The 18,720-nt window shown below is 39.0% G+C and overlaps 3 protein-coding genes across 6 annotated transcripts in view; 2 read left to right on the forward strand and 1 right to left on the reverse strand.

The window, feature by feature from the left end:
- Window positions 1–3,001: 3,001 nt before the first annotated feature.
- Window positions 3,002–7,396, forward strand: LOC128209954 (lysoplasmalogenase-like protein TMEM86A). 2 transcript variants are annotated; one of them, XM_052914228.1, is made up of 2 exons: window positions 3,002–3,095; window positions 6,159–7,396. In XM_052914228.1, exon 2 carries the CDS (start codon window positions 6,172–6,174, stop codon window positions 6,895–6,897), a length of 726 nt encoding a protein of 241 aa, XP_052770188.1. In that variant the 5' UTR covers window positions 3,002–3,095; window positions 6,159–6,171; the 3' UTR covers window positions 6,898–7,396. The 2 variants fall into 2 exon arrangements, with proteins under 2 accessions (XP_052770188.1, XP_052770187.1); XM_052914227.1 differs by lacking the exon at window positions 3,002–3,095 and adding an exon at window positions 3,407–3,540.
- LOC128209953 (lysoplasmalogenase-like protein TMEM86A) lies at window positions 7,322–10,511 on the forward strand. The gene is made up of 2 exons (XM_052914226.1): window positions 7,322–7,564; window positions 9,305–10,511. Exon 2 carries the CDS (start codon window positions 9,341–9,343, stop codon window positions 10,070–10,072), a length of 732 nt encoding a protein of 243 aa, XP_052770186.1. The 5' UTR covers window positions 7,322–7,564; window positions 9,305–9,340; the 3' UTR covers window positions 10,073–10,511.
- Window positions 10,512–11,946: 1,435 nt separating this feature from the next.
- Window positions 11,947–18,720, reverse strand: part of LOC128207591 (putative defense protein 2) — a 35,512-nt gene continuing 28,738 nt past the window's right edge. For 2 of the 3 annotated variants that reach the window (XM_052910627.1, XM_052910628.1), the window contains 4 exons: window positions 15,242–15,441; window positions 13,684–13,826; window positions 12,889–12,980; window positions 11,947–12,681 (listed from right to left, as the gene is read on the reverse strand). In XM_052910627.1, the coding sequence (XP_052766587.1) occupies window positions 12,243–12,681; window positions 12,889–12,980; window positions 13,684–13,826; window positions 15,242–15,441 (874 nt within the window). In that variant the 3' untranslated portion in view covers window positions 11,947–12,242. Of the gene's footprint in view, window positions 12,682–12,888; window positions 12,981–13,683; window positions 13,827–15,241; window positions 15,442–17,140; window positions 17,279–18,720 lie in introns of those variants that run through there. The other variant, XM_052910629.1, reaches the window with a different exon arrangement.

The following is an 18,720-nucleotide window of genomic DNA, read 5'->3' on the forward strand; positions in this document are numbered from 1 at the left end:
GTAGTACAGCTATAATGTTACGATTTTCTTGGTACTGTGTCGTCAGCTCTACAACGGTAAATTCCGTCCATGACTCATCATGGTCGATCGAGCAGGCGACAACTGTGCAAGTAAGAAGACCGACACTTGTATTGGCCCATTATGACATGTTCGATCATTAGCAACCTTATTATATATATATGTTTATATATAGTAAGGTTGCTAATGATCGAAAATTTCGTTATGTATAAATATGTATACACACACACGTTTGATTTATATAGAGGACAGTCACTATATTCACACGAATAACTGAACTTATAGTTTGCACCAACGCAACGATCACCTATATATCTAATAATCACGAACTCTAAAACAAATAAAAAATGTAGAGATATTTTTCTATTCGTATAACATTATGTAAGGAAACAAAGCGTTGTTTCATCTAGTAAGTGTTGCATGAAGTACGTTGCAGCTAGCTTCTACCATCCCTCCTCAAGCCCAAAGTTCCTATCTTCTACCACCCCCTCAGGCCCAAAGTTCCTAGCCTCAACAATCCCCCTCAGGGTCATTGTTCCTATCTTCTACCATCTCCCTCAAGCCCAAAGTTCATAGCTTCTACCATCCCCCTTAGGCCCAAAGTTTCTAGCTTCTACCATCTCCCTTAGGCCCAAAGTTTCTAGCTTCTACCATCACCCTTAGGCATAATGTTTCTAGCTTCTACAATCCCCTTAGGCCCAAAGTTTTTAGCTTCTCCCATCACCCTTTTGCCCAAAGTTTCTAGCTTCTACCATACCCCGTAGGCCCAAAGTTTCTAGTTTCTACCATCTACCCTAGGCCCAAAATTTCTAGCTTCTTCCATCCCACTTAGGTCCAATATTTCCGGCTTCTACCATTCCCCTAAGGCCCAATATTTCTAGCTTCTACCATCCCCCTTAGGTCCAATGTTTCTAGGTACTACCACCCCTTTAGACCAAGAATTTCTAGCTTCTACCACCCCCCTTAGGCCCAATGTTTTGAGCTTCTACCACCCACCTTAGGCCCAAAGTTTTTAGCTTCTACCATTCCCCTCAGGTACAAAGTTCCTAGCTTATACCAAGGATTAGGTAGGGGTAGCAGAAGCTTGAGATGGGGTGATATCAGAAAGGAACAATAGGCTAAAGTAGGGATGGTAAAAAATTGAGGAGCGATGGTAAAAGATTGAGGAGGGATGGTTAAAATATTGAGGAGGATGAAAGCAGCTAGGAACAATGGGTTTGAGGAGGGATGATAGCACTGGGGAGGGATGGTAAAAGATTGAGGAGGAATGGTAAAAAAATTGAGGAGGGATGGTAAAAAGATTGAGGAGGGATGAAAGTACAAAGAAACAATGGGCTTGAGGAGGGATGGTATCAGCTAGGAACATTAGGCTTAAGTAGGAATGGTAAAAGATTGGGGAGGGATGGTAAAATATTGCGGAGGGATGCTAGCAGTAGGGATGGTAAACGATTCGGGAGGGATGGTAAAAGATTTAGGAGAAATGCAAGCAGCTATCAACATTAGGCTTATGTAGGGATGGTAAAAGATTGGGGGTGGATGGTAAAAGATTGAGGAGGGATGCAAGCAGCTTTGAACTTTAGGCTTATATATGGATGGTAAAAGATTGAGAAGGGATGGTAAACGATTGAGAAGGGATGATAGCAGCTAGAAACATAAGGCTTATGTAAGGATGGTAAAAGATTGAGGAGGGGTGATAGCAGCTAGAACTATAAAGCTTAAGAAGGGATGGTCAAAGATTGCGGAGGGGTGATAGCAGCTAGAAACATAAGGCTTATGTAGGGATGGTAAAAGATTGAGAAGGGATGATAGCAGCTAGAAACATAAGGCTTATGTAAGGATGGTAAAAGATTGAGGAGGGGTGATAGCAGCTAGAACTATAAAGCTTAAGAAGGAATGGTCAAAGATTGCGGAGGGGTGATAGCAGCTATGAACACTAGGCTTATGTAGGGATGGTAAAAGATTGAGGAGGGATGGTAGAAGATTGAGGAGGGATGGTAGCAGCTATGAACACTAGGCTTATGTAGGGATGGTAAAAGATTGAGGAGGGGTGGTAAAAGATTAAGAACGGATGATAGAAGATTGAGGGGATGGTAGCAGCTATGAACACTAGGCTTATGTAGGGATGGTAAAATATTGAGGATGGATGGTGAAATATTGAGGAGGGGTGGTAAAAGATTGAGGAGGGATTGTAGAAGATTGAGGAGGGATGGTAGCAGCTATGAACACTAGGCTTATGTAGGGATGGTAAAATATTGAGGATGGATGGTGAAATATTGAGGAGGGATGGTAAAAGATTGAGGAGGGATAGTAGCAGCTAGGAAAATAAGGCTTAAGTAGGGATGGTAAAAGAACAAGGAGGGATGGTAAAAGATTAAAAAGGGATGGTAGGAGATTGAGGAGGGATGGGTTGGCATGAATGGTAGAAGCTAAGAACATTTGGGTTGGGAGGGATGGTAGAAACTAGGAACATTGGACGAATGCCGACCTCATTCGGGTGCGAACTATGGCTGGATAATGCGTACACGTGGAATACCGGCCTTATGCGGTAGGTACTATGGATGGATACTGCGTTAAAATATGCCTTATGCTCTACATTTTTTCTTATGTCAAGGGCGTTGGACGAATGTTTAGGTTTTTTCTGGGGTGGATGAAAAACCGTTTATAAATATGATGTAAACGTTTAAATAATTTGTTTATATCAGTATTGTAATGCTACGGCTAGTGTCATGGCAATAAATAAGTATAAACTAGTATAAACCAAACTATTATTTATCTCGTTAATTCATTCTATCATGTTCTATAATGTTGCGGGTGTTGGAAACAACCTTTTTCTGGTGAATGATTTTTGAAACATATATAATTGTCGATGTTTATTGAGAAGATGTCATCGAGAGGCATTGCAAGTTTAAATATGATAAAGCATTAGCTGGCTAATTCCTCCATGCAGCAGTGCAGCAGTTACAGAAATATGCATGTACGCAATGCACAATTTTATTGAATTTCCATCCAGGCGTCTCCATGAAACAGCCACGTGATCTCTGTGTTTGATCGTTGCGGAGGAATCGACGGTGCTTTTGGTATGTATTGATACGTTAGTTTCATTTCATTGGCGTATGTTTTAGTATGTGAATATGAATGTTTGGAGCTGGTTATCATAATAAGGGGAAGCAAATGTTGCATATTCCGTTATCAGTTTAAAGAACACATTTCTATATAAGTATGTTTCTTTTTGTACACACAGTGTAAAATAATCTATATGTATAATGGTCTATGTTGATTTGGAAATTGAATTGCTTCATTTTGTTCGTTTTTTTAATTTCTTGTTTTTGTTTCTTTTACTTTTGACTGAGGAGTATAGTGGAATGTAACCGAGAATGAACTTTGCACGAGATAATCTACTCGGCCTTGAAACCGGACTGATCATGTATCCTCCCTCGTGTAATCATAAATCAATGGAATGATATAACTGTATTGTACAAGTCGGTGTTTTAAATAGTTCACAGGAAAATTGTTATTACGAAGGTATGAATTTCAATTGTACTTTACATTACATTACAGGGTGTTTCATTATCAAAATGAAGGCATTGTAGGAACCATCGAAAGTCTTGAAAACTGTTTTTGTAAGCAGTTGGAATATGAAATAATGAATATGTTTTTACTTTAATAAAAGGCCAGAACATTCATGATCATTACATGAATAGAATCATTATCAATTCAGTAGTTTCATTATCGAACATCATCGAACTAATAGTTTCATTATCGAACATATTAATCGAACTTTCTCGAACCAGAAGTTTTATTAGCCAGTTGTCCAGGTAGCGCAGTGGCTAACGCACTCGCTTCCCATCTAGTCATCGCAGGTTCGGTTCCCGGCCTCGGTGCAGATGAGTTTGAGTGGTTTGTTGTCACCATGTACTTCAGTTCCCAACAACACAAGTCACCCTCTCACGTGACATCGTACAAACGAGAGTGATTAACATAATGTTATAATAACTTGTTTCACAATGGTTTTTAATGAATAAGTTTAAACCAGAATATTACTTATCGACCATTATCAAAACAGCAGTTTCATAATCGAACCAGCAGTTTCATTATCGACCTTTTTTAACCAGCAGTTTCATAATCGACCTTCTTAGCCAGCAGTTTTATTTTCGAGCCAATAAGTTCACTATCGAAACAGTTGTTTTATTATCGAAACAGTAGTTTCATTATCGAACCAGTTGTTTCATTATCGAACCAGTTGTTTCATTATCGAACCAGTAGTTTCATTATCGAACCAACAGTTTCACGATCTACCATTATTGGATCAGTAGTTTCATTATCGAACCAGTTGTTTCATTATCGAACCAGTAGTTTCATTATCGAACCAGTTGTTTCATTATCGAACCAGTAGTTTCATTATCGAACCAACAGTTTCATTATCGAACCAACAGTTTCATTATCGAACCAACAGTTTCATTATCGAACCAACAGTTTCATTATCGAACCAACAGTTTCATTATCGTACCAACAGTTTCATTATCGAACCAACAGTTTCATTATCGAACCAACAGTTTCATTATCGAACCAACAGTTTCATTATCGAACCAACAGTTTCATTATCGAACCAACAGTTTCATTATCGTACCAACAGTTTCATTATCGAACCAACAGTTTCATTATCGAACCAACAGTTTCATTATCGAACCAACAGTTTCATTATCGAACCAACAGTTTCATTATCGAACCAACAGTTTCACGATCTACCATTATTGGATCAGTAGTTTCATTGTTAGCTCGACTATTCGAAGAATATGGAGAGGTATACTACTCATCCAAGCGTTGGCGTCGGTGTTGGCGTCGGCGTCACACCTTGGTTAAGGTTCTGCATGTAAGCAACTTTAAGTCATTATCTCAGTAAATACATCAAGTATTGCACATTGCGACTTAAGATATGTATTCCCAACTATCTAACCTACTAAATTAATAAAGTTAGATAACTCTAGTTTGCATTTAATGCAAATAATGGGCCTTTATTATTTGACTTAGAAAATCTGGTTAAGGGTTTGCATGTAAGCACACATAAGTTAATTTCCCAGCAACTACTTGATCTATTGCATTAAGACTTTAGACAATGGTACTCAACCATCCAACCTACTTAATTAACCAAGTTAGATAAAGCTTGTCTGCATATAATGCAAATAATGGGCCTTTATTATTTGCCTTAAAAAATTCTGGTCAAGGTTTTGCATGTAACCACATTTAGGTCAATATCTCAGCAAATGCATCATGTATTTCATTGAAACTTTAGATATGTATTCCCAACTATCTAACCTACTAATTTAATGAAGTTACATAACACTTTTTGGAATATAATGCAAATTATGGGCCTTTATTATTTGACTTAGAAATTCTGGTTAAGGTTTTCCATGTAAGCACACAAAGGTTAATCTCAGCAACTACTTGATGTATTGCATTGGGACTTAATATAATGGTACTCAACCATCCAATCTACTTAAATAACCAAGCAAGATATCTCTAATTTGCATTTAATTCAAATTATGGCCCTTTTTTATTTGACATTGAAATTCAAATACATCATGTATTGCATTGAAACTTCATACACAGGCTCCCAACCATTCAACCTTCTAAATTAATCAGGAAAGATAACTCTATCTTGCATATTATATCATTTTTGCCCCTTTATTAGGCGACTTAGAAAGTATGGTTAAAGTTTTGCATGATAGCGCACATAGGTTAATATCTCAGCAACTACTTTATGTACTGCATTGAGACTTTATGCAATTGTACTCAACCGCCCAACCTACTTGAATATCCAAGTTAGATAACTGTTTTTGGCAAATAATGGCCTTTTATTATTGGACTTAGAAATTCTGGTTTAAATTTTGCATGTAACCACATTTATGATAATGTCTCAGCAAATACATCATATATTGCATTGAAATCTAATCTTAGTTTACAGTGATCCATTTTTCGCCAAAACTTTTCAATCCTTACATTGAAAATCGACGGAATAGTCGAGCGCGCTGTCTCTGTGACAGCTCTTGTTTTATCATATAGCCAGTTGTTTCATTGGTTTCATTATCTAATATGTTGTTTTATTAGTTTTATTATCGAACCGGTGTACTTTATTCTTTCAGATACTAACACAAAATGATTCCAAAGAATTTGATGCCAGACCTAACGCGAGATCAAAAGCTGCGGCTGATCCCGTTCGCGGCCACCTGGCTCGCCTACTATATCCTGTACATGCCAATTTCCGGTCACCCTACCGAGTCCCTGGGGGCCGCCTTCTTCAAACTTCTGCCCATTGCCAGTCTTGCATTCTACGTTGTATCAGCTTCAATGGACTTCAAAGGTTTACCGACCAAAGATTCGCTGGTACCAGAGGACGACCGACAGAGGAACTTTCTATTTGGGCTGGCGGCCTCGGCTGTGGGTGATATCTGCCTGGTGTGGCGGCACACAATGTTTATACCGGGACTGCTCGCGTTCGCCGTCGGCCACATGTTCTACCTTCATGGTTTAAAAGACATGGGCAAAATTAGCCGGACAAAAGAAGTGTTTGTTTTGCTAGGGTTGGACGTCTACCTTTTCCTACAACCACTGTTTAACTCATACGTCATGAGCGTCCTGGTGGGACTGTACTGCGTGCTCATATTCACCATGGCGTGGAGGGCCATGGCCTGGCACGAGACGGACGGGAGCAAGGCGTCCCTCATGGGCTGTCTGGGCGCCCTCCTCTTTATCATGTCAGATTTCCTGATTGCTATAGACAAGTGGTTTATAACGCTTCCTTTCAGAGGATCAATGATAATGTCGACGTATTTTGGGGCACAGTTGCTCCTTTCTTTAAGTACAACACACAATCTGAAATAAGTTTACAATAAAACATACTGAAACACTGATCGATATAATAAGGTATTGACGTGTACTTGTATATTTTGTTTTATGTCAAATGTATGAACTCCTATTAGTGTATATCAAAGTACGCGAAGTATCATGGTCTGGTGCTTCATTTAATTTTTTATCTAGTCTTATTCGAACCATCATATTTCTTATCTTGTAGAATTTTGTGAAATAAATCCTTAAGACAAAACCTTCAGGTTCACCTATTGAAGCAACTGTGATCATAATAACGCTTCATAACTACGTGAATTGTGGGCGCACTGCAATGTGTTTGTCATTATTATACCATCACTTATTACTGTGATAACAACACAACTCCTGCTTGGCTCAGCTGGGACTTCCAGCTACTGGAAGTAATGTGCTTAGCTCTGTGAATATTGTAATTTACTGTTGCTTTTTCTGAGAGGCCATCAGCCTGAATATCACGCGGTATCGATCTTAGTGGAAAAATACATTATTTGTAAACCAAGCGAGTCGTTTTGACTGCCACACTGCTATTTATAACGATACCGTAGTACTTGAAAGTGGTTAAGCTATATGGATGGTATCGTATGAATAAAATGTTAATAATGGATTCATAGGCTGATAGAGTCATATTAACAGGACTTATTTACAGGAGAATCTAGTGTTAAAGCAGGTAAGCCTGTTTCGAGGTTTTTGTAAATGATTGTGTTACATGTTAACGCTGTTATTTGTATTGATTGGCGAGACATGTCGTCTGTCCTGTTTTGTCCTTGACAGCTGCATGCGTTTATTGCAAGGTTGTTTTTTTTAAACTCTTAAGTGTTAAAGATAAAGAAATAGTGTAAGTGTACGGATTAGATATACTTGTTTGAATTCATTTAATACATTATACTAACATACTAATTGACATTAATTTACAAATCTTTAGATGTTCAACAATTCAATTCAAAATCTGTATTTTCTCCATTAAGGAGATATGCATATGTATATACATGTATAACTATTCATGCTAACTATTTCTATATGCATATATAATAAATAGCATAACAGCATAGCATGTCAGTGTCAGTATACCAATTTATAGTAACAATCGGTCACGCAGGAATCAGCAGCTACATGTACATCATATTTCAATCTCGAATATCGTTAGTGGCCTTTCTTAAATGCATGGTTTAAGCTCAAATCCGGGAATTTAGATAATGCAAGTATCTAAACACCATTTATCATGGGTTCAATTTGAACCTTATGTCCGTTATCACTTTAAATTACTTTGATCTTGTTAATGTAGCCTTAACAATTAAGTATGCTCTTAAAATGTTGAAATGCGAAGTTTAACAATGGATTTCAGAATTAGTTTTGTAAAATTTATGTCATTAAACTAAACATATTGTAACACGATGATAATATATCTCTAGCTTTAAGTAACACGTAACAATAGTACTCGAACTTCTTGTACTTTTAACATTCAAGATGTCCGTCCATACTTATTTATTTATACTGGAGCAGAAAAGTTAAAGCGTTCATAGGCAGTGAGTAAATACGGAATAAAAGCATGCTGGTGAAAATTGTCACAGTGATCTTAAGTACAATGACTCTACATGGCAGTAAATATTAAGGTCATACATGTATGCAAATACTCTGATCATTATACTACTATGTCTAAAGAATCATACTCAATCATAATTAAAGCTCTATTTATATACAATAAGCCACCGATTAAGCTTAAACAGTGTGCATTTGCATTGAATACAACTGAAATACATACTTAACTAAGTACTTTACATACTGTCAGCTCTATTGATCCATAAAAGGTCATATTTACACCAAATGTTCGATATATTTGCATGCAATTGGAACGCGTATTGCACCAGTCAATTGTAACCATGCCCCCAGGTCCGGAGAATAGCGGGGACTTTGACTACCGGTCCACCCAAGCTCGAGTAAGATTCCCGCACTACGTGGACGAACTGCTGGTAAAATCCCTGCGAAATGCCCCCGCACCCAAGGGACCCTAGGTAAGGCCCTTTCCCCGCTATTTTTGGCGCGAAGACAAAAAAAACGCATTCACCCGGCACTGCGGGGCCACCTGGAAGGTTAAAACACGACCCTTTTCCTCGGCTATCCCCGGTATACCCAGGGACCTGGGGGGGAGGGGCGTGGTTTCAATTGACTGGTGCATAAAGAAGCTATGAACTATATGAAAACAGTGTGTATACCACGTGATAAATTGCGTCATAAATGCTTATTTGGAAGGTTATATTTTGCTTCGAATGAAAACTTTAAACAAAGGCAACTTCACTATCTTTGTTTTAAGTGTTCATTTTAAGCAAAATGTTGCATTCCGACGTAGCATATATGAGCTAATTTATCACGTGGTATACACACACTGTAATAAGCACACCATGTATTTCAGGACGTAAAATCAATTCCCATCCGACGCTCTAACAAGATGGAAGTGGTACACAAGGCCCTGTCTGTCTTTGACCGGCAGCAGAAGATCCGCCTGCTGCCCTTCGTGGTCACCACAGTCTTCTTCCTGCTGCAGCCCTACGAGCCGGGAACCTTTCTTGGAACCATATTCAAGGTACTTCCGGTTCTGGCGCTCATTGGCTACGTGGTGGTCACACGGGCTCAGTTTCCCCGGAAGACGCGGGCCATTAACCAGGAGACGCTGTGTCCAGAGGACGCCTATAGTTTTCTCATTCTGGCCGGACTATGTATGTCGTTCCTAGCCGACATTTTCGTCTGCATCCCATATCTTATGTTCGTTGGCGGACTAGGGTACATGGTCATATATCTGTGCTACTTCATGGCGATAGAGGTGGACGGGCGACACCGGGGCTGGTCGAGCAGCGTAACGTGGCTTTACGGACTCCTGTACGTGAACACGTTCCTCTGTCTCCGGGGCACGACAGATGCCATTGGTATGGAACTCTTCTTCCTCGTGTACCTCGTGCCCCTATTCCTGGTGGGCTGGAAGGCAACTTCCGCCCTAGAAGAGAACCCGAGCGACCGTGCAGTGTTCATGGGATTTGTGGGCGCCTCACTGTTCATTGTGAGCGACTGTCTAACCATTTCCCATCACATGGGCTACCCGGTCCCCTTCGCAGAGTTCTTCTACATGCTTTCGTATTACTGCGCCCAGTGCGGATGGGCACTCAGCACCTCGAACTTCAAATGAAGCAAATAATTTATCCTCTCGCTTTCGACACCTTCCAAAAGAGACCGTAGTAGGTCAATCAATGTATGTTGTCATTTCGTTCACATGTACACGATCTCCTTATAACTCGCAGCCATAAAGTAGCTTTAAATAGATGTATGTATATGCATAATTGACTGTACCGATTTTACCAAATCTTATATGCATGGCACTAACTGTTTATGTTGATTGAATTTAACATATTTGAAATCATTATCCAGTTACTTATTGCTGCAAATTAATGCGTCTGATTTAGCGATATTGTATCAAGTTATGCGTGTTTTGTTAATTGTTTATGGTTGAGTCCCATCTTTCTCATATGATTATGTATTGATATTGGTATTATGATTTAATATTGTATCAAATAGTTTTATTCTTTCGAAATTACTTGTTAAATAAATACAACTGTTTTCTAAGTATCTTCAGTGAGTTATTTATTTATGAGAAAGAAAGGTAGTCGACAGAATATTTGTCTCCAACCACCTACAGTAAAAGGTGTAGTGTGTTGTTAGCTGGAAGACTGTATTACAGCAACATACAGTCTCAGATTGATGTATGCCCCTATCTACTGGTTTAAGTAAGGTGCAAAAGCTTCTATTTGAGTCAAGGGCTTATTGTCGTATTTCGTGAGGTCGCTGAAGAGTATCTTCTAAGGATGTCGTAATGTGATTGTTTGGCGATATCAAGAATCACAAATATACTGTGTGGAAATATTAGTCATTATTTGTGGGGGAGAGGTTGTACTTGCTTGTGCGCGCGTGTGTGTGTGTGTGTGTGTGTGTGCGTACGTGCGTGCGTGCGTGCGTGCGTGCGTGTGTGTGAGTGAGTGTGCGTGTGTGCATGCGTGCGTGCGTGCGCGCGCGTGCGAGCGTGCGTGTGTGTGTTTGTGTGTGTGTGTGTGTGTGTGTGCGTACATGTGTCTGTGTGTTTAAGGGTTCCTTCTTCAGGTAATTGCTGTTTTCTTATCGCATGCTTCAATAGTGTGTCAAAATCTAAACTGACTTGTCCGTTTTCTCTGCAAAATACATTTTATTTTCAAAGTGTTATTTATGCGGTTTAAAAAAGGCGGACACGTCTACATGAACATGGCTCTTGAAATCACACCAATGATACATGGCTCACCTTGGACTACAAAATACTTTGAAAGTTTATGGCCTTTAGCAATCGTATTGCGTGTATACCTTTGTAAATGTTAGGTTTGTTTCAGAGCTGAGGAAACTTTATATGAAAGGATAGCTTCACAGCAATTAGAATTTTAAGTCAAAGTGCTTGACTATCTACAATAGCGGATCCAGGGTGTGTGGGCGCACCCGCCTCACCCCACCTCCCTCAACCCCCTTAAATTCTAAAAGTTTACTTTCAATTTCGATATTGGAGAAAAAAGTAAATAAGTATGGCAAAAATGCACCACACAAGAAATTGTAAGTACACCCAAATCCCCCTTCCAACACTTCTAAGCAAATAAATTGCGGTTCTGAAAGAGGGGCGTAAGTCAATGCAAGTTATGCCACCTACCCCTATCGTCAAATCCTGCAACCGCCCCTGATCTAAACAACAACGCACTCTGTCTTCATAAGGTTTTATACGTTTTAAGGATAATTGCATATACGTTAGCAGGAAGGGAATGGAAGATATTACATCGGAAATACTTCATCACGTTGTTGATATGAAGGTCCGTAGCAACATATTTATATGATTGAGTGACGTTTACTTCTGTCTTTTTGAGCCAAAGAGTTCGTAAAACTTGGTTAAGTCCCGAACACACTAGCATTATATGGATAAATATTGACCCTTCTCTACAAACTGTTCTATTATCTAAGATCCTAAACGCGTTTTGTAAACACAAAGTCCGCGTTTTCATATGTTTTATTTACAAATATAGCAAAATGTAATAGCGAAACATGTAAGACAGTTCTCTGTACAGAGTAAAAAAAATAAAACACTATTTTGTAAGCGCCTTGCATGGTATTCCTGGTTATCTTCAGCTTGGATCAGTCCTTAAAGCAGTAGCTGCTTGCTTGCACTGTAATCTGTTTAAAGTAGTGCTCTCTACATGAGAAACCGAAGCTGTTGGTCATTTTTGTTCGTTTAAAAATCAAATAAAACGTGCCATTAGTAATGTTCATTTCACACCGTCCATTCCTGAAAATGTTCAACAAAACAACAATGCTAGTACAAATCCAAATGATATACCGCCCAGCACAGGCGCCACAGACGATCCCCGGCCTACAGGCGTCGTGTTCGGTGGCAGGGTGCCTGTTGATGCCGAGTTGCTAGCGTTATTACCGGTATTTCCGGTATTTTCGTTGGTGTTTGCGACCGTTGTCATCACTGAACTATTGTTGTCGGGAGCCGAGGTACCCGAACCCGACCCCGTGTCTGTTCCGGTATTCGAGCCGCCAATGTTGGAGTTACCAGTATTGGAACTGGCTGTGTTGGAGTTATCATCTGCAGCTGGAGTTGTTGTTGGGCGCTGCTGGCCGCCGCCACCCGACGGAGGGGTTTGTTGGCCACATGCCCGCTCCATGAACGTGATGGGGTTGGACCTAAGCTTCACCCAGAACAGGTTGTACTTTGCCACCACCGTGCACCTGTCACGGGAATAAAAAAGATTAAAAAAAAAATCACTTCAGGTTGACAATTTGATTTCTCGCATAAATAAATTATGGTTCTACACCTTGACTTCAAATTATCTCAAGCTAAGCAAAAAAGTATTCCCCATATATTGTCCCTAGTATGTATTAATACATGTATCGTATTATATTAGATATAAAGACAAAGTATATATAATGTCTTACACGATGTATACTGGCTGTGCCACGGTCGGTGTCCAGCTAAAGGAGATAGAAGTCTTGTCAACCCTACCCTGCTTGTGAGTGATTGATCTCCCCTGAAATACACGAGCACAAACTATCAGCCCAGCGCACGCATTGATTTCCACTGAAATACACGCACATACTATCAGCCAGGCGCATGCAGGCTGTTACCTCATGTTTGCTCAGACGAGAATATGGTCTCCGAGATTATCTCTAGAATTGAGATTTTTTATAATTGATTGACATTAAAGCAGAAAATATTACAGAATGTAAGGTACTCAGAGACTTCATTCCTTTATCACATACAATTTCAGTAATATACCGACAACATAATTGCACATTATATGCATTAGTTTTAATTAACATATCTCATAAATAACGCACTTCAGACCAAGAGATCAACATTGGAAGGTTGTCGCTCGACTAGAGACACAGGCCAAACTTCAAACAGCTGTTGGAACATCTACTCACCACAAGGAACGACACATGATCGATGGTTAATGAAACCAACTCAAGATTTGTTTCAATTGATATCAATCTTTGCCGCTTGATGTTTGTTTATACATGTTTGTCATTGGTATACACTCGTTCATGATTAAGGATGTACTGAAACTAAGTTTTATTGAAATTTTCTGTAACAGTACAAGCGGTTGCCTCAATCCACCCAGATAAAACAAAGCATTGGACAGCAGTTCTAACCAACCGGATCACGTTCGGCTGATGTTGATTTTCCGAACCAATACGGAAACTGCCGAGAATTTTCGAATCCTTACTTACCTCTCCACAGAGGTCGTGTGTTTCGTTGGAATTTGGCGGCAAATTAATTACGCCGGAAGTGTAGAACAGGTCGGGATTAGGCCGCGTTTCACACAGGAAACCGCGGAACGTTGCCCCGCCCGCGCCCGCGCCCGACAACGTTACTGTAATTGAGAAGGAAATGCTCCGATAAAAGAATATATAATTACCAGATCGATATAAACACCGGTTTCATAGAACAATGTGTACATTAGAAACTAATAAATATATATATATATATATATATATATATATATATATATGTCAGTGTGTTAGCGTAATAATCAACAAATGGCGTTTCTCATAATGAATACACTGCTCACACGTTGTACAGCATGCAATAACAACTTGGATTTCAAAAATCAGCATTTTTTCCAAAAGGTCTTAAAAAATATAACTAAGACCAGGATGTGGATTATTATCACATTTTAATAGTAATGTCTGACCTTGCATTTCAAAAATGAACTCATTTGCCATTTTAGCAAAACAACCTTTATACAGAAAACTATAATGTTAAAAAAAAACAATTCGTTATGTGTGTTACTGATAAGCCAACCAACGCTTTTTTGTACCCTGAAAGTAAACATTGCCTTCCTAAGGTAGCTATGAAAACAAAAGCTGTAGGATAAATAGAACAAATATCCTAACCATGTAACTTCATTGGAAAGGTATAAGGTTATACTTAAACAGTTTTGAATTAAATCTTAATTGTACTATATACAAAATAGATTATCGTGGTTTTCATAAAGATATGAATTTTAAAGTTTAAAGTCTAAACACTCTAAAAGAAGAAAATATTACGCAAATTATAGAGAAAAAATGTGCTTAATCCTGTTATAAGGGCCTTAACAATTTTTAGAACCTGGGTTCTGTGTTGCCATGGGTCATTTGCTTCAATTGTACACTTAGCTGTGGCCAAATATAACATTATGACGGATTCGCACGTGCTGTATATAGTAGTTTCATGGTCCAAAGTTTTTGATCGTGACTGAACCCCTTGTAACGTCGAACGACATGAGTTACTGGTAAACATCTTACTCATAATGTGTCTGTACCTATTGCTATGTTTATACAGTATATAGGCCTAAATAACAACTGGGGATGGGCCATGTTGAACAAATGCGTTTACTCATAAACAGTACCAACTAAAGTGTAATCCTATTGCGTTTGATTACATTTTGTTTTCTATCAATGAAGGAAGTCAATGATTATAGCGTAAATTCGTCCATCCATCTTAACATAAGGATGCCTGGCAACCCTTAGCTTATTTTAAAGGAGATAAATCCAAAGAATCTTGTTTCATTTTACGGCATTTTATCCGCATAAACTGAACTTTTAACAAAATCATAGGAAGAATTTTACCCAAATTTGACGAAATAACCTTTATTTTTTATTGTAAGTACATAATAACTGACGTTTGTACCTGTTGTTTTGTGTTGTATGTGATTATCGGAACTGATTTCTCGCCAGAACTTAAAACATACTCTGACAATGTTTATATTAAAGGGCTAATGTATTCATATATATCTGGCCAGCGTACCTGTGATGTTGTCTTCCGGACAGCCGAAAGTTGGCTGGGAGAACTTGATAATGTATGGGGCGGGGCCCATCTGGGGGCGGACGCCGTGACCAGGAATCATCCTGTCGCATTGCCCTGAAGGCGCCCCTGTGCTGTATGCTGTACCCAGCCGGATGTGCGGCAGAAGGGCGGCCAACAGGAACACGGCGATCATCTCTCCTCTGCAGATAGAGATATAAGTATAAAAGTATAATAATATCCGAAGGTGGGGGGATAATTGCTATGGTTTGTAAGTTGGATATACACAGATGAACGCCACCCGCACAAACGTTGATTGTTAGGTGTTTTTTCTTCCTCCCTCCATCTTTAAATCCTCAAATAAATTGAAAACGACAGTAAATCGAATAGGGTCTTTCATGATGGACGTAAGTTCTGATACCGCTAGTACTGGCTGACACTCAAAGATATATGTTGTTGTCTTTACAATATGTGCATGATAACAGCAACTCGTGACAATGCGATAATGTCGACCACATGTAAGCTTGGTGACACATTACTATCGTTAACTAATGTGTTTGTTTAAACCAATGGCTTCTTTTATTTCCTCATAACATGTAGAGAATGGGGTTTAATTTTTATTTTTTATTTAGTTCTTTTCTTATTTCTGTGGCGAAATTACAGCAAACAAAAAAGTCTAAGTTGTTTTTATAATTAAGGAATTGGGGTTAAGGAAAGGAATAAACACACAAAAGGCTATCTACATGTAGCCGACCCACATTTAGAACAAGGGTCGTGTAAAGCCAACTAACCAATTATTAATTGGGGTCTCAAGTATCTACAAAGGTTTCCAAGGACTATGTCTATGGTTTAATATATAATGTAATGACCATTACCCCCGCGCATTCATCATCATTCTTACAATAGATATCTATAGTTCAAGTTTTTCATTCCCTTGAGGAATGTTCAGTTCGTGTGTTTTACTGTTGTTATTACCATACACATAGAATGTTTCCCTGCTTTGAAGTGTACCTGTAGATGTCAAACACCGTCAAATGTGTTTGATATATTTACTGTAACTGTTCGAGGACATGTTTGCACTTTATTGGTTACGAGGAAATATACATTGGAAAACGCCAAAAACTATGAATGTATAAAAAGTCACCGCTTTGACAGGCTTGACCCAGCGATAACACATCTTAATGTCAATAATTGCATCAAAAATCAATACAGTTTGATTGATAGCGGAACATGTGATTTATAGGTCATGCAAATTCAGTATGTTGTGCAAATACTTTGACATTGACATCTATATTGACATTTATTTAAATTCAAAATGAAGTATATTTCATTGACTTTTTTCAATATCCCAAAGTCGCTTTGTACTTACTTAGACTTAAACAAAATATCTTAAAAATACAAAAACTGAGAAATCTGATTTCAATTTTTATTTGTCTTGCTCCATTTAAAGTGTGTGCTTGTAAAAGAAGAATTGCAAAAATTAAAATCGCTGAGATACTGAGAAATATCCAAAGTTAATGTATAATTATATAAAACGTAACATTTCAATAACGTTAGTAACGTCTGTATTTGTCACCGTAACGTGTGTGATTAATGCAATTATCCTCTGAAAAGTATCATGATTTTTTTTATTTAATATGTGGTAAGTGCAGTTTAGTGATCACCGAGCTCACTTCTCACATGTTATGGGAAATAAAAGAATCGGTAGGATTTCAAGAAAACACAACTTAACGTCATATTTTTAATTATTTGTCCAATAAGATCTAATTTCCAAACAGCATCCACAACACATACTGCATTGTTTGATTACCTTTCTAGCCTGACAATATGTTCGGTAAAGTTTAGACAATGCTGAAACATGTTCATAATAAAACGCTGTACTTAAAAACGCTGAAAACGTACCTGAGTGTGTTCTATTCCAGTTTTGCCAAATTTACAAACAAAAACATGTACAATGTATTGATAAATCTCAAAAGTAAAAATATTAGTAAATAAACAAAGTCGACGTAAATGAATAGTACGTTAGCGCGTAGATCTCCGCAATGTACCGTCGTGGGTTGCTTATGGCTATTTCTGGACGGGTTAACGTTTGCCGGCAGTCGTAAAAACGCTATTGGTTTATAAACGTTTATGGGCGTTTTTCAAGCGATGACAGTGAGTTTCACCGATTGACTAGCAATAGCACTTAATTCAAATATGAAATAAGGTATCTATATCGATGTATATAACAAACTGTCAGTAGATAGTGTCATGTTGTGTTTATATAATTGTGCTTCTGACAAATCGCTGCTCAGCACTGTGGAGACAATTAACTGCTCAGCACTGTGGAGACATTTAACTGTTCAGCATTGTGGAGACATTTCACTGCTCAGCACTGTGGAGACATTTCGCTGCTCAGCACTGTGGAGACTTAACAGAGACCCTCACTGCTCAACACTGTGGAGACATTTCACTGTTCAGCACTGTGGAGACATTACACTGCTCAGCACTGTGGAGACATTTCACTATTCAGCATTGTTGAGACATTTCCCTATTCAGCACTGTGGAGACATTTCACTGCTCAGCACTGTGGAGACATTCCACTGCTCAGCACTGTGGACACATTCCACTGCTCAGCACTGTGGAGACATTCATTATTCAGCACTGTGGAGACATTTCACTGCTCAGCACTGTGGAGACATTTCACTGCTCAGCACTGTCAGCACTGTGGAGACATTTCACTGCTCAGCACTGTAGAGACATTCCACTGCTCAGCAATGTGAATACATTTCACTGCTCAGCACTGTGGAGACGTTTCACTGCTCAGCACTGTGAAGACATATCACTGCTCAGTACTGTAGAGACATCAGCACTGTATGGACATTTCACTGCTCAGCACTATAGGGACATTACACTCATCAGCACTATAGGGACATTACACTGCTCAGCACTATAGGGACATTACACTCATCAGCACTATAGGGACATTACACTGCTCAGCACTATAGGGACATTACACTGCTCTGTACAATAGGGACATTACACTGCTCTGCACTATAGGGACATTACACTGCTCAGCACTATAGGGACATTACACTCATCAGCACTATAGGGACATTACACTGCTCAGCACTATAGGGACATTACACTCATCAGCACTATAGGGACATTACACTGCTCAGCACTCTAGGGACATTACACTGCTCAGCACTATAGGGACATTTCACTGTTCAGCATTGTAGGGACATGACACTCATCAGCACTTTAGGGACATTACACTGCTCAGCACTATAGGGACATTACACCGCTCAGTACTTTGGAGTTATTACATTGCTCAGAACTGCGGGGACATTTCACTGCTCAACACTGTATGGACTATAAAAAATTTCCATTCGCCCTGCGCGAGGGTCGGTATGAACCTAACTTACAATCTCGGCCATGGTAGATGCTTTTTCTCCCAACTCAGTTAAACAAAATTAAGTAAAAATGTATTTTTTGCAGGG

The sequence above is a fragment of the Mya arenaria genome, chromosome 11 (assembly GCF_026914265.1).
Source record: "Mya arenaria isolate MELC-2E11 chromosome 11, ASM2691426v1".
In the NCBI taxonomy this organism is placed as follows: Eukaryota; Metazoa; Mollusca; class Bivalvia; order Myida; family Myidae; genus Mya; species Mya arenaria.